Source organism: Entelurus aequoreus, linkage group LG04, assembly GCF_033978785.1.
Source record: "Entelurus aequoreus isolate RoL-2023_Sb linkage group LG04, RoL_Eaeq_v1.1, whole genome shotgun sequence".
Taxonomy (NCBI): domain Eukaryota; kingdom Metazoa; phylum Chordata; class Actinopteri; order Syngnathiformes; family Syngnathidae; genus Entelurus; species Entelurus aequoreus.
The window spans coordinates 81,806,960-81,831,594 of NC_084734.1; the positions used below are offsets into that span (position 1 = coordinate 81,806,960).

At 37.5% G+C, this 24,635-nt stretch overlaps 1 protein-coding gene across 1 annotated transcript in view; it reads right to left on the reverse strand.

Annotated features, from left to right (window-relative positions):
* abcb7 (ATP-binding cassette, sub-family B (MDR/TAP), member 7) overlaps nucleotides 1–24,635 on the reverse strand; it is a 57,459-nt gene that overhangs the window by 3,686 nt on the left and 29,138 nt on the right. The window contains exons 8-15 of the mRNA XM_062045844.1: nucleotides 22,987–23,074; nucleotides 17,778–17,952; nucleotides 17,510–17,667; nucleotides 13,682–13,845; nucleotides 13,414–13,543; nucleotides 12,932–13,103; nucleotides 11,150–11,253; nucleotides 10,517–10,624 (exon numbers count right to left, since the gene is read on the reverse strand). Of these exons, the coding sequence (XP_061901828.1) occupies nucleotides 10,517–10,624; nucleotides 11,150–11,253; nucleotides 12,932–13,103; nucleotides 13,414–13,543; nucleotides 13,682–13,845; nucleotides 17,510–17,667; nucleotides 17,778–17,952; nucleotides 22,987–23,074 (1,099 nt within the window). The remainder of the gene's footprint in view (nucleotides 1–10,516; nucleotides 10,625–11,149; nucleotides 11,254–12,931; nucleotides 13,104–13,413; nucleotides 13,544–13,681; nucleotides 13,846–17,509; nucleotides 17,668–17,777; nucleotides 17,953–22,986; nucleotides 23,075–24,635) is intronic.

Consider the following 24,635-nt stretch of genomic DNA (forward strand, 5'->3'; position numbering starts at 1 on the left):
CTCTGCCTCCTATGAGCATGCAGAGGTGTTGGTATTATCTTTAGACCGTGTGACCGCGAGTACACTTTTTTAATGAGCACCCCGGGCAGTCCCTTGCCGGCAAACGCTGTGGCGACATCACACGCTAAACATGCCTGCTCGCCGCGACCTTCTGATCTCTACCATCTGACTCTGGGAACACGGAAGCGCACATGCTCACTCGGAGCGGTTCAAACGAGCCTCTCATTTCATCGCAACTTGCAGCGCTGATTGAAAATGTCACTCGACTGCCGATAGGTCTCACATAAGGCTCACTTTTAAGACCACAAGTGATTTCAAGGACAACCTTTAACATATTGCAGCGTTTTACTCCTCGACTGGCTATTGCCATTAGTATACGCCACTCTCAACTTAGGATCTTTGGCCTGTTTGTGTGTGTATATATACCATACTTGCCAACCCTCCCGATTTTCCCGGGAGACTCCCGAATTTCAGTGCCCCTCCCGAAAATCTCCCGGGGCAACCATTCTCCCGAATTTCTCCCGATTTCAACCCAGACAACAATATTGGGGGCGTGCCTCAAAAGCACTGCCTTTAGCGTCCTCTCTCACCTGAAAAGGAGACTATTATATGTGTACAGCTCCACTAATGGACATTGGAGTGTTACTTTCAAAGGCAAAATTAATGAGCGAATACACATATGTAAATACACGATTTCTAGTAACATACTTTGGAAAATCAAAACATAAAAGGTTTTGTTTTATGAATATAAATCTATCCGTGATAGTAATCTGGGTTTATTGTGTATGAAATTAACATAATTAATCATTGACATACGCTCGAAATAATTACACAAACACACGGCATAGACGCTCGATATATTGGCGTGACTATCACGGACGTATGCAAATTGAATAATTTGAATTATTACGAGAAATACACATAAGGTTTTGCAAGAGCATGGAATATCTAAAAAGTACTATTAAAACCAATTTGAATGCGAGTAATGTAAAATATGCAACTAAAAGCAGCGACAAGAAACAAGCTGAAAAAATAAAGAAATTGAAAATTGTTAGCGTGGGTACCCAACTTTGATTCAAACAAAGTACACATTTTCTTTAGTGACTAAAACAAGAGGTTAATGCATCGATAGAAAATTGATATAAAAGTATTCACTTACCGGCAAAACAATCCGTTGATTAATAAAATCCCATTATTTTCCTTATTTCCGTCCGTGACGAACGCTCGGCATAAACTTACTGGTAACACCAAATCGTCAACATGTTCTATTTATACCCTAAGCACGGCGGATGAATATCGTTTATCGCACCACGTGTTTACATGAATTATACGTTCGTGATGCGTTACACAATTCTCTCCGGGCGAAACAATTCCCTCTTATAAAGGCATGATTCAGAAAAAATGTTATTGAAAAATAGGTTGTTTATTTCTTATATAAATTTTCAAACGATTAGAACTATTCCACGCGCGGATGTTTTATGTATGGGGTAGTTTGAAAATAGAAATTGGTTACACAAAATAATTACGAACGTATGCGTTTTTCACCACCGGTTTTGATGAACTTTGCGATTTCGGTGGATGCTACAGAAATACTTCTGTATGTATTCATATTTCATCAACACAATACGAATTGTTAATAAACTGACCAATTAATTTAAGCTGTATTTTTCTTGCATAAACGAGAATGGGGGTAAAAAGTAACGCTATGAATCACGTTTTTCCAAGTTTTTGGGGCATTTTCATGCTATTTCCAAGCATCTCCTTTTTATTATCGTTGATTTTAAATGGTCAAACTAATGCATATTATATATGCATGCCCTAGTAAACAAAAAAAAAGTCATATTTATTTTGATTGTTACATTTTGAAGTACATTTGTGCAGGTGGGTGTGAATGTACCCATTACCAGAGCTGTACACATATATGTCTCCATTATCCATAGGTTTATCTATAACCCATAAAGTAGACAGTCACGGAGCTATTTCTCAGCGTGTGTTTATTCCAGCCGGCACGTTAATACACTGACACACAACATCCGGATTCCCATCATGCATTGCTTCAAAACTACGGCAAGTAGTAATGTCCAAAAACATAACAGAGACGAAGCAGAAGAACAAAGAAGAGACATGGCGACGACGAGTAAGAAGAAGAAGTACGCTTGCAAGTTCCAAAATAATTGGAAAAAATAATTTCAGTTCATCCAGGACTCTTAATTACCGATACCGATATCAACCGATACCGATATATACAGTCGTAAAATTAACACATTATTATGCCTAATTTGGACAACCAGGTATGGTAAAGATAAGGTCCTTTTATTTAAAAAATAATAAAATAAAATAAGATAAATAAATTAAAAACATTTTTTTGAATAAAAAAGAAAGTAAAACAATATAAAAACAGTTACATAGAAACTAGTAATCAATGAAAATAAGTCAAATTAACTGTTAAAGGTTAGTACTATTAGTGCACCAGCAGCACGCACAATCATGTGTGCTTACGGACTGTATCCCTTGCAGACTGTATTGATATATATTGATATATAATGTAGGAACCAGAATATTAATAACAGAAAGAAACAACCCTTTTGTGTGAATGAGTGTAAATGGGGTAGGGAGGTTGTTTGGGTTGGTGCACTAATTGTAAGTGTATCTTGTGTTTTTTATGTTGATTTAATAAAAAAATAAAAATAAAATAAAAAAACCGATACCGATCATTTCCGATATTACATGTTAAAGCATTTATCGGACATCTCTAATATATATATATATATAAATACATTTTTTTTTAAATAAATAAATAAATATATATATATATATATATATATATATATATATATATATATATATATATATATATATATATATATATATATATATATATATATATATATATATATATATATATATATAAGAAATACTTCAAAAGATAACCCCCCCCCCCCCCCATCTCCCGAATTCGGAGGTCTCAGGGTTGGCAAGTATGATATATACATATATATAGGGCTGGGCAATCTATCGAGTTTGTAAGATATATTGATATATTTTTAAACAAGATATGAAATAAGAAAATATCGTAATATCGAAATAATTTATTTCACGTTAAAAAGACCAACCACCGCTGATTTGTTGTGTTCCTTGTTCTCCCCCGCTCTCCACTCGCTACTAAACCCCTCCCCTTCCTCCTTCCAAGAGATGCAAGCATGTATAAGATCATCCATGATTGGTTGGTTGTTTACTAAAATGAGTCACGATTGGTTGAGATTATGGCAAAACATTAGGGACAGGCCAATCAGAGGCAAGATAGGGCGGGTCATGGAAGCACGAAGGGAAATCACAACAGACAACACAAATGATGACGAGAGAGTCGTAGAAAAGAAAGAGGGATTATTCAAGTGGGTGATTTATATATTAAAAAAACTAGTGGAAGATGGCAGAGGGATTCTCTTCTTTAGATTTTTCTTTTAGCGATGTAGACGACGTCCAGGAAACCCACAATGAGCCTACTTGGCCACATTTTTACAAATGTATGAGTCTGGAGAAAACATTCATTTGAGTTGTTTACCATGTAAGCCCAAATCAAAACTGTTTGCCTGCCAAGCCGGGCATATTTGGCACGAGAAATTCTGCCAAAAATGTATGCCGAAGTGAGGAAGATCATAGTCGCACAATTAAGTCAAGTCACTTACTTGGCGCTGACCAGAACCGTACGTGTGTGTGACAGTCCATTACATTGTCGACTGGGAATTAAAAAGTGCCTGCCTGCAAATTATTTTTTTATCTGAGTTTGATACATTTTGTATTATTTGCACAGCTATGTTATTTATTTTAAGTAGAAAGAATATTTTTTTATTTTATTCATGTTATGTAATTCTGTGCTACTTAAACAGTTTCTTTTCTGTGCTGTTAATACCCATCTTGACTAACTGGGTTAATAAAAGTGCCACTGACTGTTTACAGTACAGTTGTCATTCAGTTCAATTTCAGTGAATATCGCTTAAAAATGAATATCTTTATATGTATACTTTCACCGGAAAATATATCGAGATATACATCGAATATCGAGTTTAAGTAAAAATAAATTGAGATATACTTTTGCATCCACATCGGCCAGCCCTACGTGTGTGTGTATATATATATATATATATATATATATATATATATATATATATATACACACACACATGTGTATATATGTAGTTATAAATATGTTATTTATATATATATTAGGGCTGCAACTAATGATTAATTTGATAATCGATGAATCTATCTATTAGTACTTCGATTAATCGATTAATAATCGGATAAAAGAGACAAACTACATTTCTATCCTTTCCAGTATTTTATCGAAAAAAACCAGCATACTGGCACCTTACTTATTTTGATTATTGTTTCTCAGCTGTTTGTACATGTTGCAGTTTATTAAAAAAGGTTTATAAAAAAAAAAAATTACAAAATAAATTGCCTCTGCGCATGCGCATAGATCCAACGAATCGATGATGACTAAATTAATTGCCAACTATTTTTAATAATCGATTAGTTGTTGCAGCCCTAATATATATATATATATACTTACAAACACATAAATACAGCCATATACATTTATACATATACATACATATATAGATATACACATATACACACATATATACATATGTATATGTACATGTGTACAGTATATTTATATTAGGGCTGTCAAGGGATATTTTTTTAATCATATTAATCACAGTAATTCTGGGATTAATCACAGGTTATTAATTGCTTGCATAAATAAAACTGTCCTTTAAAAAATATCCTAATATTTTGATACAAATACAATTTGTCATAAGGGAACGTTTTTTTTTGTCTTAATATTAATATTTCCTGCTTAAAATGACAGAATATATATCTTTAACAGGAGTATATGTCCTGCTTAACTTAAAACAGAATACATTTAGTGTACAGTTTTATGATAGAGCAGGTCTTTCATCATTATGAAAACTACTGTGACAAAAAGAGGAGAGATATTTATTTCACTAAAATGACTGGCAACATTTCAATTGTGCTTTAGTTATGAAGGAGATCTCTGTGTGGTTATTGTTTTTACGCTATATATTGAGTAATTTGTCATTAAATGAAGGCATCACACACACTCATAGGTCATTAAAGTGGAATAAATGACGTGCCACTTATAGTTGAAGCCACATACCTCTCTTCTCCTACTGAAGGGTGCAAACTGGATATGTAATATCCTCATTGAATGACGACTTGTACTCGACCTCGGACCAACTGCACTCAGTGACGAAACGAACACGCTCACAGAAGTATTGCGCTGATTGAAACCACAGGCGGTGTCCCTTGACAGCTCAATACAAAACACGTACCGTATTTTTCGGACTATAAGTCGCAGTTTTTTTCATAGTTTGGCCGGGGGTGCGACTTAAACTCAGGAGCGACTTATGTGTGAAATTATTAACACATTACCGTAAAATATAAAATAATATTATTTAGCTCATTCACGTAAGAGACTAGACGTATAAGATTTCATGGGATTTAGCGATTAGGAGTGACAGATTGTTTGGTAAACGTATAGCATGTTCTATATGTTATAGTTATTTGAATGACTCTTACCATAATATGTTACGTTAACATACCAGGCACGTTCTCAGTTGGTTATTTATGCCTCATATAACGTACACTTATTCAGCCTGTTGTTCACTATTCTTTATTTATTTTAAATTGCCTTTCAAATGTCTATTCTTGGTGTTGGGTTTTATCAAATACATTTCCCCAAAAAATGCGACTTATACTCCAGTGCGGCTTATATATGTTTTTTTCCTTCTTTATTATGCATTTTCGGCCGGTGCGACTTATGCTCCGGAGCGACTTATACTCCGAAAAATACGGTACTTTTGTTTCTAAATATGGGACAATTCCGTGTTTCAAAGGACGTTTGGCAACCCTATTTAAGTAGCATTCCTGTTAGCGGCGCAATCCTCACGTTCATGTTTCGCTTTAGGATTCTATTTTAAACTTGATGTGCGCCGATTATAAGAAAGTTTGTCGCTGCAAACGAAATACCTCAGTTTTATATAAAGTTCCATTAAGGTTTATTTTGAAGCAAACGTGGGCGCAGATTTGGACTGTCTGATTATATTCTGAATAATAATCAGTATTTAACAATTTTTATAGACTGATTTATTTAACAAAAAATAATTTACAAAATCACAGACTTTCCTTAGCAATTTAATGTCGGAAATAACAGTAATCAAAAAACATAATAACTGTACAAAATGATGAATATAAACAAAACGTATTAATAATAATTAGGGCTTTTAAACAATTACAATTGTTTACTGTATTTTTCGGACTATAAGTCACAGTTTTTTTCATAGTTTGGCCGGGGGTGCGACTTATACTCAGGAGCGACTTATGTGTGAAATTATTAACACATTACCGTTAAATATCAAATAATATTATTTAGCTCGTTCACGTAAGAGACTAGACGTATAAGATTTCATGGGATTTAGCGATTAGGAGTGACAGATTGTTTGGTAAAGGTATAGCATGTTCTATATGTTATAGTTATTTGAATGACTCTTACCATAATATGTTACGTTAACATACCAGGCACGTTCTCAGTTGGTTATTTATGTCTCATATAACGTACACTTATTCAGCCTGTTGTTCACTATTCTTTATTTATTTTAAATTGCCTTTCAAATGTCTATTCCTTGGTGTTGGGTTTTATCAAATAAATTTCCCCCAAAAATGCGACTTATACTCCAGTGCGACTTATATGTTTTTTTTCCATCTTTATTATGCATTTTCGGCTGGTGCGACTTTTACTCCGAAAAATACGGTATGTCTCAATATATTTTTGCTTAATCTCTATATATTTTTCAGTGAAAATATACATATAAAGATATTCATTTTTAAGCGATATTCACTGAAATTGAACTGAATGACAACTGTACTGCAAACAGTCAGTGGCACTTTTATTAACCCAGTTAGTCAAGATGGGTATTAACAGCACAGAAAATAAACTGTTTAGGTAGCACAGAATTACACAACATAAATACAATAGAAAAATACTATTTCTACATAAAATAAATAACATAGCTGTGCAAATAATACAACATGTATCAAACTCAGATAAAAAATACATTTGCAGGCGGGCACTTTTTAATTGCCAGTCGACGATGTAATGGACTGTCACACACACGTACGGTTCTGTGGTCCAACTAGAAGTGGTCAGCGCAAAGTAAGTGACTGTACTTAATTGTGCGGCTATGATCTTCCTCACTTCGGCGTACATTTCGCTTGAATATTCTCTTTCTCTTCTCTGACTCTCTCGTCGTCATTTGGGATGTGCGCGTCTGTTGTGATTTCCCTTTCTGGTTCGATGACCCGCCCTATCTTGCCTCTGATTGGCCTGTCCGTAATGTTTTGCCCTACTCTTAACCAATCGTGACTCATCATTTTAAACCAACAAACCAATCTTGGATTTTCTTATATGTAAACCAACCAATCATTGATCTTCCCCGTGTATTTTGTCCCCTGCCCGTGGAGTTGTTTTTAATGAGTACTGCTGCAAACCAAATTGCCCCTCTGGGACAATAAAGATTTTCTAAGTCTAAGTCTAAGTTTAAGCACTAGTCCAGTTATCTTTATCTTCTCCCTCTCTCTTCTTTTGTAGCATGTAGCTTAGCTACATGGGTGTAAAAATAGCTAAGGTACGGAAATCGCTACTTGTTTAAAAAGTAACGAAGCTACTGCCAAGCTAGTGGGAAATGTAGTTGAAGGCCTACTGAAACCCACTACTACCTACCACGCAGTCTGATAGTTTATATATCAATGATGAAATCTTAACATTGCAACACATGCCCGGGGAACTTCCGGTTCAAAACGCCTTTGAGGATGATGTATGCGCGTGACGTAGCCAGTAGAACACAGGTATGGCTTCCCCATTGAAGCAAATACGAAATAGCGGTTTTCATCTCATTATTCCACAGTATTCTGGACATCTGTGTTGGTGAATCTGTTGCAATTTGTTCATTGCATTATGGAGAAAGAAGCTGAGCAAGCAAAGAAGAAAGTCGGTGCGAAGCGGAGTATTTTGCGAGGGAAGTCAGCAACACAACACAGTCGGTGTTTCATTGTTTACATTCCCGAAAGATGCAGTCAAGATCGAAGAACTCGGACAACAGAGACTCTTACCAGGAGGACTTTGACTTCGTTAACAGACGCAGACGCGATACCGTGAGTACGCTTCCAAACATTTGATCGCTTGCTATAACTAGCTCGAGCTAGTAGCTAGTATGCGGGATTAATTTGTGGCATATTAAATATAAGCCTGGTTGTGTTGTGGCTAATAGAGTATATATATGTCTTGTGTTTATTTACTGTTGTAGTCATTCCCAGCTGAATATCAGGTCCCATCCGCGCGCTTCCAAACATTTGATTGCTTGCCCGTACGTGCGTGTCATGTACGTAACTTTGGTTAAATATATAAGCTTTATGAACCTTGAGTTAGGTGAACGGTTCTTTGGGCTGAGTGAGTGTGTGTGTTGTGCAGGTGTTTGAATTGTATTGGCGGGTTATATATACGGGATCCCGTCCATATTACCCGCTCGAGCTATAACTAGCTCGAGCTTGTAGCTAGTAGCTAGGAGCTAGCATAACAAACACCTAGGTGTTTTTATGCGGGATTAATTTGTGGCATATTAAATATAAGCCTGGTTGTGTTGTGGCTAATAGAGTATATATATGTCTTGTGTTTATTTACTGTTGTAGTCATTCCCAGCTGAATATCAGGTCACCCCCGGCTCTCACAGCATCTTCCCTATCTGAATCGCTTCCACTCCCCACTAGTCCTTCACTTGCACTTTACTCATCCACAAATCTTTCATCCTCTCTCTAATTAATGGGGATATCGTCGCTTTCTCGGTCCGAATCTCTCTCACTTCATGCGGCCATCATTGTAAACAATAGGGAACTTTGCGTATATGTTCAATTGACTACGTCACGCTACTTCCAGTAGGGGCAAGCCTTTTTTTATCGGATACCAAAAGTTGCGATCTTTATCGTCGTCGTTCTATACTAAATCCTTTCAGCAAAAATATGGCAATATCGCGAAATGATCAAGTATGACACATAGAATAGATCTGCTATCCCCGTTCAAATAAAAAAAATTAATTTCAGTAGGCCTTTAAGCTACGTAGCTTCGATTTTTAATTAATTATTTTTAATTTGAAAACCGTATTTTCTACCACTGCAGTCGTAAACCGGAATGGATTATCAAAAACCATACTCATTACAGGAAAACCGTAGTTGTTGGCTGGTATGCAGAAGTTCGCGTTTTACTTACTAGTGGGTCACTGGCACACTGCTGGTGGCACAGTCAAGCTCCATATTTGCTTGTGTTGTTGTTGTTGTGGGTCAGTGCAGTGGGGGGGAAGACGACAAGCATGTCTTGGAAGGGGGAAGGCGAGGGGTTTAATAGCCCATGGAGTGTTGCGGGGGAGAACAAGGAACACAACAAATTAAGCGGAGTTTGGTCATTTTAACGTGAAAAAAATTATATCGATATTACGATATTTTCTTAATTCATATCTTGTTTAAAAAATATATCGATATATCTTACAAACTCGATATATCGCCCAGCCCTATTAAAAACAGTGCATTTGTAATAAAAAAAAACAGTTGAATTAATTCCCATTATATTTATTAAACTAATGGAAATGTGTGCAAAACTGGAATATAGGTGCCCTAAAATAAAAGGAAGTGGTCGGATATCTCGGTGAGGTGGCTCGCTGCAGTCTGCCAAATGTTAGAACTGTCTGCATTACATTATTTACAATAAATAATCGAAATTTGACATTTACTAATCGATTTTACAATCGCCCACGTCCGAATTTCGATGCATCTTAAAATGTATTATTTCCCCCACCTCTAGGTACCACTGTTATAAAACCAAAATGTCTGACTGCTGGACACATACAAATACATATAATAAATGGGTTATACTTGTATAGCGCTTTTCTACCTTCAAGGTACTCAAGGCGCTTTGACACTATTTCCTCATTTACCCATTCACACACACATTCACACACTGGTGGCGGGAGCTGCCATGCAAGGCGCTAACCAGCAGCCATCAGAGGCAAAGGGTGAAGTGTCTTGCCCAAGGACACAACGGACGTGACTAGGAAGGTAGAAGGTGGGAATTGAACCCCAGTAACCAGCAACACTCCGATTGCTGGCACAGCCACTCTATCAACTTCGCCACGCCGTCCCATATCTAATGTATCCCGATGAAACACAATAATACACATACCGGTAACTACGTGCTTAATACTGGCAAAAATAGGCAGGTCATTTGAGTGCAGACTCATCGTGCTAAATCATCTAATTGGACTGGTGATTAACACAGACAGCACACTCCAAACCTTTGTAAAGTTTGACTTGTTTAGCACAAAGAAAATTAAGGTATTTGTTGACGGCAAAAGGAATAAAGTAAAAATGAAGTTGTAGACTGTACCTCACTCAGCACAATAATCTCATCTGCGTCAACAACGGTGGACAGCCTGTGGGCGATGAACACCGACGTCCTTTCCTTCACCACCGTCTTCATTGAGTTAAGGATGTTCTAGAAGCCCGCAAGAACAAACAGCAGCATTATTTTTTTTTTTAAACTTGTCAAGAACATTGACTAATTCAAAAGGTTACAATGACTTCAGGAGTGAGATGACAGACAAGATAAAGATGAAATTCACAGACAATGTGTGGTTCGAAAGAGTGGAAGTCAACATCCGCCTTCATATGCCTCTGACTGCAATGTTTACATATGTTATTTTGGAAACACACGCATCAACAAGAAATCTTAATTAACGTCATCCATGCTGCCGCTCTTTACTCTGAAGTTTGGAGATGGTGCGCTGAACTTTCTCATTAAATGTAACATTTACAAAGACGGGTTGGGAGTGTTAAGCCGAGCTGAAGCTTAAAGGGGGGAGAACAGCAGGTGGCAAGGGGGGGAATATGAGCGGTGGTGTGTGACAGAGGGGGTTGCAAGTCACAGTGATACAGGATCGAGTGGAATTATCGCATGCATCTTGAGCAGGTGACTGAGTGGGTGTTTGTTCCACTAAAGGCTAAGCGTGTGTGTCTGCACCTCTTCTGTGATAGAGTCCAGAGACGATGTTGCTTCATCATACAGGAAAATGGGCGGATTCTTTAATACTGCACGGGCGATGGCGACACGTTGCTTCTCCCCGCCTGAAAGGAAACGGACCTCATGAAAGAAAGCAAACAGGCCTCTGCGGGATGGTAAGAAATTAGGAATGAAAGGTCCCTCTCTGCCCTCAGCAGATAATCACCTCAAGTGGAGGGACCACCGTAAGAATTCTGCATGACGGGCACAAAGGACTTTTATTTAATTGTGAAGAAAAATCAGCAGGAGATTCTGGTTCTGCCTCTGACTCAGTCTTTGTTTCGTGCAAGCTGTGTGTGGCCTTTTAAATGCGAGCGGCTTTTACCAGACATAAAACAGTACCAGCACGTTGAAGCCCAGACGGCCACAACTTTTGCAGCTTTACTGTAACCTGACAGGCTAATATTAACAAGTACGATTTTGCTCGATTAAGGTTACACAGTTACAGTGAGAATAAAAATACAAAGAGATTTTTGGAAATCTACAAGTAATGTGCCTGTGGGGAATTCTGAGAAGATGTGGGTAACATATTTTGTATCTCAAATCTTTGTTCTCTAAATGCAACCTCCTTCTGCAACAAACTAGTCCAACATGCCTTGATGGACCTTGCTTTGTACACTGGAGCACAGCAATGCTGGAACAGAAAAAGGCCTTCCCCAAACTGTTGGCATCATAGAATTGTCCAAAAGGTCTTGATAAGCAGTATTATGAGACATCTAATCCAGTCTCTATTACAATTGCTTTAAAAGCTTTCTGGCAGGCTAAATCAAAAGTAGCAATTCAGGAGAGATGTATAGTATTTAGGCTTTTCTTCTTCACCTTATCAGTAGGGATGTGCCGATCAATCAACCATTGATCAGGATCTAATGATTTTCTCAAAAAGTATTTGTTCACCATTGCAGATTAATGCCTTTCAATGCCAATCACAAACACCATTCTCTTTGGTTAATATTGTATTAATTTGTAGTGCCCTAGCTGACAAGCTAGCAGCTAATTATGTCTCTGCATACAGTGTGGAACACTCCCCTAACACAATGTGAATGACTATGAGAAACCTTGGAGAGGACCGGATGCAATGGACGTTGAGTGGGTCTAACATAATAGTGTCAAAGTCCAGTCCATAGTGGATCTAACAAAGTAGTGAGAGTCCAGTCCATAGTGGATCCAACATAATAGTGTGAGAGTCCAGTCCATAGTGGATCTAACATAATAGTGAGAGTCCAGTCCATAGTGGATCTAACATAATAGTGAGAGTCCAGTCCATAGTGGGGCCAGCAGGAGACCATCCCGAGCGGAGACGGGTCAGCAGCGCAGAGATGTCCCCAACCGATGGGTCACAGGCTTGATGCAGTTATTGAAAGCAAAATATTTGCAACTAAATATTAAGTCTTATTCACTTTAATCTATTTTATGTTTACATGTTCCAATACTTTTGCTCACCTAAAAATGTTGTGTTCTGTTACAAAAAACGCCATCTTCTAAGTTGTGTATCAGATCCAGATGTAAATACCTGAAAATAAAAGCTGAAATGTTGATCTCTTTTCTCATATTCATCTTTTGATGTCAAACCCAAATCTTTTCAGTCTAAAACAAAAATAAAGGAATTCGCCTCACTGTTCCAATACTTTTGGAGGGCACTGTATATATATATATGTTTTTCAGGTTAGAAAAATAAATCTAATGAGATGTTTCTAAGGGGATCTTGCTTAACAGTAACACAACAGTTATTATACTGAAGCAAACCTGAGAGCTTGAGGCCTCGCTCCCCAACTTGGGTGTCGTAACCATGTGGCATCCTGAGGATAGCATCATGGATGCCTGCAAGGCGAGCTACTTGGTAAACCTCTTCAGGTGTAGCGTGGATGTTCCCATACAGCAGGTTGTAGAAAATGGTGTTGTGGAACAGAACGGCATCCTGACAACATATAGGGGGGAGGTTATAAAAATAAAAATAAGTCTTGAGAGAATATTGTTATTGCCGCTGAGACGGGAACAGAGCGCTGTGGATACAAAGACAAAAGGTGGGCGGGAGCAAGAGTAGTATGCAATGACAAAAACACTACCATCTGTTGAGATTAGCCTGTGAGCTCATTGCAGGGAAAAAGCTAAATGAAATTCAGATTATTCCTCATGCTACTGTGGACAACTAATTCACTATTGTGTGCAATATAAATTGCATATATGGTCAATGTAACATTATTATATTGTACTGGTGAGTCACAAACCTGAGGCACGACCCCCAAAGCTTTCCTCAAGCTTTCAAGGCTGACATCTCGGATATTCTGCCCTGCGATGTAGATGTTCCCCCGCTGGGGCTCATAGAAGCGGAACAACAGCCGCATAACAGTGCTCTTCCTGAAAGCACAGACAAGACCAATCATCAGCATCATACGGTCTGCCGGCAGCATCCTCACACTCCACTGATGACAGCGAGTGATATGACTGTGAGCATTCACAATGGTGAGGACTGTCTGCATTCTAAACTTGACATACCCGGACCCGCTGCCACCGACTATGGCTACCTTCTTCCCAGCAGGCACCTCAAAAGTCACCCCATTCAGGATTTTCTGGCCATCCAGGTATTCAAAATATACATCCTCAAAGCGAATGGTGGCCTCCTGTGGCGTGATGCTTAAAGGCGGGGCCAGATCCTTTTCCTGCAGCAATAACATTGATCAAAATGACTGATGAAATGGAAAGAGTTGGGAGACGGATAAAAACTGGCCACTGGCACACACAGTCTGGCAAGGTGCAAGAAAACTCCAACCCCTAGTTGGTGGAGAAGAAAATTTGAGTAGTTTTTGAAAAAAGACTGAATCTTCACTCTTCATGATGATTGACGGATCAATACGCATGAAAACCTTCAGTAAACAACGAGCCCAGCTCTCAGCATAGCACTGAGATAAAGCCAAGGTCAGTAGCCAATAAAGCACTGTCCTTCCACAAAGGCTGAAAGCCTATTCTGCACAATTTAATAACAACATAATCACCTTCAAGCTGTGGAGAGGCAGAAAGTAGCATGCTGGGCTTGGACTTAAATCTTTTAGGTTAAGAACCTCTCCAAAGGGCCTGTTGGTATTGTGGCTAGATTGTGACAAGAATGGCAGCACAATCCACCTCTGCCAATTAATACAGACAACTCCATTAGGACAAATCAACCCCTCCCACATGGGAAAAAGCCAAAATGGTTTATTTTGTGGTGGGATAAATTATTTTAAGTATATAATGCAAATGTTTCACTGAATGCATAATGTGTTCAGTCAATAATGGCCTGCACCATTCCCTGGAGAATCACAATGGAGAGCAGTGTTACTGATGAGTGAAAAATAACAAGTGACAATCATTTTGCAGCTGTAATTACAGGCCGGGCACCGCAATAGCATTCAGACCATCAGGCGGCAGGCACACATTTGCACTTAAGTGGACTCCTGCAGCACGAGACGGGTTATAAGCTCGTTTTGTAAAAATAACTAACAGCCTTTTCGAAGGGCAGGGTCTTCTTGTATATGTTGCAACCGGACAAAAACGTGTACAATGTCCAGACACCTTTGCCAAAGTCGGATTCAAGCACCTAAAATACTTTCAAGATGACTGCCATCATTTTCAATAACTTAAATCAAATGATTACAGTATGAATTACATTAAAAGGGATCACACATTATTTCTCACGTTTTGGTAACTTCTTAATCGCTACATTTCCTCTTCTTTTTTTGTAACTTATACAACTAACATTGTGTCCCAAATAAATTTTAATTAATAAACAGTTTGTTTTGGTAAAAGATTACCGTATTTTTCGGACTATAAGTCGCAGTTTTTTTCATAGTTTGGCCGGGGGTGCGACTTATACTCAGGAGCGACTTATGTGTGAAATTATTAACACACTACCGTAATATATATCAAATAATATTATTTAGCTAATTTACGTAAGAGACTAGACGTATAAGATTTCATGGGATTTAGCGATTAGGAGTGACAGATTGTTTGGTAAACGTATAGCATGTTCTATATGTTACAGTTATTTGAATGACTCTCACCATAATATGTTACGTTAACATACCAGGCACGTTCTTAGTTGGTTATTTATGCCTCATATAACGTACACTTATTCAGCCTGTTGTTCACTATTCTTTATTTATTTTAAAATTGCCTTTCAAATGTCTATTCTTGGTGTTGGCTTTTATCAAATACATTTCCCCAAAAAATGCGACTTATACTCCAGTGCGACTTATATACGTTTTTTTTCCTTCTTTATTATGCATTTTCGGCCAGTGCAATTTATACTCCGGAGCGACTTATACTCCGAAAAATACGGTACATATAAAGGGGAAATGTTCATAATTGTTTAGCGTTTTTATTTGGGAAAAGAAATTCACAATTGTATCACTGCACTAGTCGGTAACACTTTTTAATAGATATGCCCTATTAAGCAGTGCTGTACGCTTAGCTTTTTCACAAGTAGCAATACTACTATGATTACATCGATACTTTTTTGCATCACAAAATCTGCTGCCCACTGCTCCCCTCACCTCCCAGGGGGTGATCAAGGTAGATGGGTCAAATCCAGAGAATAATTTCGCCACACCTAGTGTGCGTGTGACAATCATTGGTACTTTAACTTTAATAAGTGATTATTACATTTTAACAGAAGTGTAGAAAGAACATGTTAAAAGAGAAAGTAAGCAGATATTAACAGTAAATGAACAAGTAGATTAATCATTCATTTTCTACCACTTGTCCTTAATAATGTTGACAAAATAATAGAATAGGGCTGGGCAATATATCAATATATCGCGGGTTTGTCTCTGTGCGATATAGAAAATGACTATATCGTGATATTCGAGTATACGTTCTCACGCAGTTGCTTTTAGCTGCTGGCATTACACTACAGGCTCTTCCCACTCCTTGTCTGTCCTTCTCACAGACAACAAGTGCACCTTCTTACATACGTCACATACGTATACACCCTCGCGGAGCAGAGAGGTAGCAGCATGGGTAACGTTAGCTGTGATAATAGCGGAGTGGTGCGAGCGGTAATACGAGAGAAAGAAGGTGCAAATCTGGTAACAAATGAAGGAATAATTAATTCCCAAGAAAAACAGCACGGGGTCCATCGTCTGGCGGTGGTTTGGCTTCAAGTGGGAATATGTCGAACAGACAACCGTAATTTGTCACGTGTGGGGGAAAAACATTGCTACAAAATGTAGCATTACTGCTAATATGTAGCATCATTTGAAAAGTCACCTGCTAGAGAATGAAGAGTGCCTACTCCGCATGTCAACATCTCCATTCGGTGCCACACGCCCACACCATCAAAATGCCGAGGCAAACATTTCCAGATCAACACCGTATGAAAAAAACAAAAGGAGATAACGTCCGCAGGAACCTACCACATAGCGAAGGACGTACACAATTTGATTTCCTATTATGCAGCTAATTTTAATTTTACACTTATTGAAATATCTTGTGTGACATCATGCACAAAAGTGCACTTTATTTGTTCTAAACTATTGTAATGGCGTTCTGTACAAAAAGTGCACTTTAATTTAGTGTTGTTTTGATATGTCATCTTAGTGACATCATGCACAAAAGTGCACTAATAGCTTGTTTTTAAATGTCTCTGACAATTTTGCACTTTCTGTTTTGGAAATGACATGAATGTTTGTGCCACTGCTTAATAACTGTTTAATAAATACAGTGTTGGTCAATTGACTTAGTTGTGATTTCCCTCTCTGCATGAAAGTTTAAAATGAGCATATATTAATGCAGTATGAACAAGAATGTTTTAATGTGGACACATAGAATCATCATACTGCTGTGATTATATGTATCAAGTGTTCATTCAAGGCTAAGGCAAAATATCGAGATATATATCGTGTATCGCGATATGGCCTAAAAATATTGAGATATTAAAAAAAGACCATATCGCCCAGCCCTATAATAGAATGATAAATGACACAATATGTTACTGTATACATCAGCAGACTAATTAGGAGCCTTTGTTTGCTTACTTCCTAATTAAAGACAAGTTGTGTTGTATGTTCACTATTTTATTTAAGGACAAACTTGCAATAAGAAACATATGTTTAGTGTACCCTAAGATTTTTTGTTAAAATAAAGCCAATAATGACATTTTTTGTGGTCCCCTTTATTTTGAAAAGTACCAAAATATTTCGGTACTGGTACCAACATATTGGTATTGGTACAACACTAGTATATATACTTATGTATTAAGATATTATTATTTATTATTATTATTATTATTATATACTGTATGTAATAAGATTAGCGCAAAAATGTACGTATGTCAGCCTGATAAGTTACCTTGATCTTTGTGTCAATGCTGAGCAGCGTGAAAAGCGTGTTCATGTCTATAAGAGCCTGCCGGGTCTCTCTGTACACTGTGCCCAGGAAGTTCAGCGGGAGGGAGAGCTGGAAGAGCAGGCCGTTTACCATCACCAGATCCCCCATCGTCATTGTACCTGGTGGCAGTTAAAGCATACAGTGAATGCATTAGAGATACTTGCATATTGGGAAAAAAATGAAATGTTCAATGCCAACAAACCAAAAAGCTTGTTGCGGTTTTACCCACCTGCTGCAATGCCCTTGCTCGCCAGTAGCATGATGCCAGTGAGGCCCACACTGAAGATGGCGCTCTGGCCGAAATTAAGCATCGCAAGCGTGGACGTTGTTTGTAACGACGATGACTCATAGGTTTTCAGGAAGCCATCATACCTTTCAGCTTCATATTTCTCATTGTTGAAATACTAAGAGAGGAAACACAAAAAAACATGAAGATAAGAGTGACCCAGAGAAGGCCAAGTACAGTACTCTGAGAAGCATGTGTATGTTGAAGGAGAACGAGAGAGAAAGACAATATGATTCGGGTAAGAGGTTAAGGAACCATGGAGTGCGGTGTCAGGCAGACAGACACTTTAGTGCAGCCCACATCAAGCATGCATTTGTTCTCAGTGACTGCTCTGAGTGTAGTCTGGCTCTCTGTTGGCCTCTAAAGCACTTTTTCATGTCTTTTTTTCTCATACTTCCCACTGAATGATAATTAGGGAGGTAATGAAAATAAATCCATAGAGTGATAACAATGTAAGGCTTTTAGAGAAGTCAAATAATCTTAAAGGGTACAAAAAAAAGCACAGGTTTTATATATACTGTTCAGGTTGAGCGAGAATCAGAGCAGAATATTCTATTTGTTAACATTTATGGCAGCTTAACAATTACAAAATGTAATTTTCTTACCTGCTGATCCAGCATTATTTATTTTGACTTACAGTACAGCTATCACTTAAAGGGGCTGTTTGCAACCTTTACACAAATGCTACCAGGAACTTTGCAATGTGTTTTAAAAGTACCGTATTTTTCGGACTATAAGTCGCAGTTTTTTTTCATAGTTTGGGTGCGACTTAAACTCAGGAGCGACTTATGTGTGAAATTATTAACACATTAGCGTAAAATATAAAATAATATTATTTAGCTCATTCACGTAAGAGACTAGACGTATAAGATTTCATGGGATTTAGCGATTAGGAGTGACAGATTGTTTGGTAAACGTATAGCATGTTCTATATGTTAGTTATTTGAATGACTCTTACCATAATATGTTACGTTAACATACCAGGCACGTTCTCAATTGGTTTTTTATGCCTCATATAACGTACACTTATTCAGCCTGTTGTTCACTATTCTTTATTTATTTTAAATTGCCTTTCAAATGTCTATTCTTGGTGTTGGGTTTTATCAAATCAATTTCCCCAATAAATGTGATTTATACTCCAGTGCGACTTATAAATGTTTTTTTCCTTCCTTATTATGCATTTTCGGCCGGTGCGACTTATACTCCGAAAAATACGGTAGCCATCTTTTTTTTTTTTTAGACATTTAAAATACTTTATTGTGGTCTACATAACATGTCATGGTGTTTCTTTGGTAAAAATGTTTTTATTTTATTTTTAAAAACAGCGTCTTCAAGCCGCTTTCTGACTGTCTCTTTGGGATCTGTTGTTTTGTAGGCAATGTTATTTACTTGCCTCCACTTCGACTGCGTCCCCTACCCGTCAGCCATGTTGTAGTTTTAGCGCTTCCATATGGAGTCTACTGACAGATATAAATTAGAACAGATATAAGTTAGAACTATCCTGTCTCCGCTCGGGATGGTTTCCTGCTGGCCCCACTATGGACTGGACTCTCGCTGATGTGTTGGATCCACTGTGGACTGGACTTTCACAATATTATGTCAGACCCACTCGACATCCATTGCTTTCGGTCTCCCCTAGAGAGAGGGGGGGGGGGTTACCCACATATGCGGTCCTCTCCAAGGTTTCTCATAGTCATTCACCGACGTCCCACTGGGGTGAGTTTTTCCTTGCCCGTATGTGGGCTCTGTACCGAGGATGTCGTTGTGGCTTGTGCAGCCCTTTGAGACACTTGTGATTTAAGGCTATATAAATAAACATTGATTGATTGATTGATTGATTGATATATATAAAAGTAAAAGAGCATGTGGTTTCAAAATAAATTGGGTTATTAATATGAATTGATACATAATTAATTCAATCATTTTTGTGTGATTAATCACATGCACTAACTCGTTAAATTTGAGAGCCCTAATTTTAAGCATTATATACAGCCCTCTGACGGCTTTAAGCAGGTAATTTTTTAATGTATTTATTTATTTCAGGCAATGACATAGATGTTGACAAAGTTGACAACACATACTAATATAAATTAATATAGTGCAAAAGGTAATGCATAGTATGTAATGCATGATTGTCCAGTTTTGCCTGAAAGGGAGTGGGAAGAAGATAATTTATTTAATCCCACCCCCAGTTCTCCATTCAATGATTATTCACATGAGTTTCACTCTTACTTTGTTCAAGGATTATAATACAGATGTTGTATCATAGTGGCATTACCACAGGTAACACTAATTATTACACTAACAATAATTTGTATCAACAATGTAGGAATAAAGAATATACCAACAATGGTAATAGACAACATAGCAATAATGGTAAGGAAACATTGAGCACATGTTAACACTTTGAGACAGAGTACAGCAGCAGGTCAAATTAAAGACCCTCATCTCTATATTTGAACCAGACCCCATGTTTGTATTATAGTTTAAATCAATAAATAGTTTGGAATTGCTTGTGTTGTAAGTCCAGTTTGTTCCATAGTTTTATTCCGCATACAGACACACAAAAACGTGGTTTTAGCTCTCGGCAATAAGAAATATCCAAAGCCTCTCAAGTTATGAGCCTGCACTCGTCTTATAAAAAAAACGTTGTAGATTAGGCGGCAATCATTTGTTAAATGCTTTATATAAGATTAGTAATGTATTATATTTAACAAGGTCATCAAATTTGAGCAACTTTGATTGCACAAACAGATTATGAGTATGTTCTAAATAACCAACGTTGTGAATGATCCGCACTGCTCTTTTCTGTAATATGATCAGAGGATGAATTGTGTTGTGGTAAGTATTCCCCCATACTTCAACACAGTATGTACGGTACGAGAGTACCAAGGTGCAGTATAGAGTACGGAGTGCATTTTCATTGAGGTATAATTTTGCTTTGTTTATAATTGAGAGGCTTTTGGAGATTTTTGTTTTAATGATGTAACTAAAGTTGTTCGTAAGATGTGCTTGTGCATTCGCTTTGATAGCAATGTGGCTATCTAACGTTAGCAAGCGTTGAATGTATAGTCTGACGTAAAAACAACAAATAATAAATTGTTAGTGGCTTCTCTGGGACTGCTTTTGTGTGTATGCATGCGCTCCCTGAGCACATGTAGCCCAGACAGAGAGTTAGTGACAAGCCTGAATGCCAAACGCATTCCTCGGACAGACAACCGATTTTTTATTCAATATATTTAGTAAATGTGAAAAATACAGACCATTTAAAAATATATGTTTTGTTAAACCACTAATGGTAACATAAGCTAGCTGGCGGTGTTCTTGTTATATTTGTTGGTTTGCAAATGCAACAGTGAGCAAGTTGCAAACAGCCCCTTTAAGGAAAAAGTGTCATCAATCTGCTATAAGCCCATTGCTTAAATACAGCAAATAAAACTATTACAATAACACGCTTCCTCCTTAATTTGGGCACCAATTACCCACTGACTGACAAACACTACTGTTTGTTTAGTTGCTCTATTGTTTTTCTGCTTTGCCAAAGTGGGCGATCTGTTAGCTACAAGCTGTGCAGCAGAGGACGTACCACAGATTGGCATATAGGCAAAAGCAGGGGATTCGAGTGGGGGGTTGTTGTACAGAGAGAGGGGAATACAGCACAAAAACAAACAGAAGCAGCACAAGGCACCATATTCAGGTTTCTCATCTAGCCCTTTATGAAAGTGGAACGGATTTCTGAGTGGGCGGAGATCTAATTACATATGCACTCACAGCTCAGATTGATGCTAAATTTGGCCACATTGACATAGATGACACAAAATAACAGAACAAAATCTAAAAAGAAAACAGAATGCAGAGTAACAGCAAAGGAAATGGCACGAGTACCAAAATATATCTGGAGCAATGAACAATAAGCCTCTGGAACCTGCTAGCGTGGTGATTTTTGTGAGAATGCAGAGAAAACAGGTTCAAGACAGAACAAGGCAAAAATGTATGTCATCCAAACCAGAAAGAAAGTTGAAAGCAATTTTGAAAGCAAAAACACAAGGGTAGTTAATGAAATGATACAGTATATATAATAGGGGTATATGATAATGGGTCAATAAAACAGTGACTAACTCAATACATGGCTAATAATAAATGTTGCATTGATTCTGAAACTTTTAAACCAGTATTTGGATACCACTTATTTCAAAATTGTATTTACTATAACATAGAAGTAAGCATTGCGGTAATTTCAAGAGTTAACAAGGTAACTATTTTTTCTGTTGATCAATACCTTCAAAAGGGGCAATCTTTTTCTTTTTTTTAACATGTCCTGTGCAGCCACTCAGGCAAATCATATTGTTGATGTACGTAGATGCCCATATCGGCTGTACAGAATTGCTTTACAAAAGAGAAGTGTGGGATACTTCTCTTGTTGCCTTATTTGTATTTGACTTTATGGATGCATTTAGTGTTTGGCGCAATCATCCATCCATCCATCCATCCATCCATTTTCTACCGCTTGTCACTTTTGGGGTCGCATGCAAACTTCTCACAGAAAGATCCCGAGCCCGGGATTGCAATCATAATGTTGTAATTGTTTTAAATAAAAATCTTGCAAATGAGGGCCTTTGGCATAGAAATCAAGAGCCATCTGCTTAGATACGGTTAGTGGAGTATCATTATATGATAATTTAATCACCCCACAATCACATACAGGGAGCATAATAGATATTGACTTCCTGGCCAGCACTCATTGAAGACAATCAATGTTTCTGATTTAAGACCAATTATGTAAAAATGTGTGAAGAGACTCAACTGATCTGGGTCAAGCTGTACCTTGATGCCTTTGCATAGCACCTATAAAGTGTGACTACATGTGTTTTTGCTTAATATGATCGTCATTAAAATACATGCATGTGTTTATATTCAGCATAAGCAATGTTCCAGTTAAATTTAAGATACAATGGCTTGTTAGTAATCACACTGAAAACACCTATTTTTGGTAACTATAAGACCTACATTGAGAGACTGTTCCCAAGTGAGTAGAAAAAGAAAAAAAAGAAAGAAAAGAGGGGCGAATGGAGGAGTTGGAAATAGGGCTGACGTGTAGAGGGGTAGGCACATGTGTATACACTTGTGTGCATGCAAGCACATGTGATCTCACCTTAACAGTTTCGTAGTTAAGCAGGGAGTCGATGGCGGCGTTGCCTGCTTCGTTGTCTGCTTTGTTCATTTCTATGCGAAAGCGGGTCCTGTGTGCAGAAACAAGCAATGAGATCACTTTTCTCATTATGGAAGCCAGGGGTGTCCAAACGTTTTCCAACAAGTGCCAAATACAGAAAAATGCAAGGATGTGGGGGCCATTTATACTTTACTTAACCTTTTGTTTACTTGATCATATGCATGTGATCGATAAGAGGGGATGAAAATCCTATTCATCTCATTATGTGAACCACAACTTAACTACTTATTTACGAGAACCCTATTTATTAATTTATTATTATTTGTATATAATTTATCCATCCATCCATTTTATATTGCTTGTCCTTTTCAGTGTCGCTGCAGCCTATGTCAGCTGTTTATTATTATTTATAATCATTATTATTGTATTTTTATCTATTTGTATTTGTAACAGATTGAGTACGGGAAGTTTAACAATTTTTTGTTAGAAATTGCTATGAAACGGACAAGGAGTAGGATTAAACAAGCTCTGCTTGTTCCTACTCGTTTTCGGACATGTACCGTATTTTTCGGACTATACGTCGCAGTTTTTTTCATAGTTTGGCCGGGGGTGCGACTTATACTCAGGAGCGACTTATGTGTGAAATTATTAACACATTACCTTAAAATATCAAATAATATTATTGATCTCATTCACGTAAGAGACTAGACGTATAAGATTTCATGGGATTTAGCGATTAGGAGTGACAGATTGTTTGGTAAACGTATAGCATGTTCTGTATGTTATAGTTATTTGAAGGACTCGTACCATAATATGTTACGTTAACATACCAGGCACGTTCTCAGTTGGTTATTTATGCCTCATATAACGTACACTTATTCAGCCTGTTATTCACTATTCTTTATTTATTTAAAATTGCCTTTCAGATGTCTATTTTTGGTGTTGGGTTTTATCAAATAAATTTCCCCAAAAAATGCAACAGTGCGACTTATATATGTTTTTTTCCTTCTTTATTATGCATTTTCGGCCGGTGCGACTTATACTCCGAAAAATACGGTAATGAGAAACCGGAAATATGTGATGTACCATATTGTAACTGTATGCTATGCACACCTTTGCTGTAAGCCAGCAAATATTTTGACTTGAGAGAAAAAAATGTGTCTGGGGGGCCAATGTGTATGTGTGAATAAATGATATACACACATTTGGCTGTAAAAATCTGCTGTACAGTATGTGTGTTTGGGTCCCTTTTTTTCCAGGAACACTAATAACAAAAGTCACAATGCCCGATAGAGTTCTAAAAACATTATGACAGACCACTTCAAAAAAACGTAAAGGAATTTTACAGTTTTTTACTGAATGGGACACCCAAAATGTGCATTAAAATAAAGAAAGTGGGACTTACAATATTAACTATAACCAATAAAACACTGAATATTAACAACATATGAACGTCGCTCCTCTCTTACTTCTCAGAACAGGTCCTCGATAGACATCTTTTACAATCAAGCAAAACACAACAAAAATTTAAAAAACAGCAACATATGAATGCAATGTGTAATAAACACCTACAACAATATGATATATTATCACTTTTATGCAGAACTTTGTTGTACAAATCTGCTTCCGCG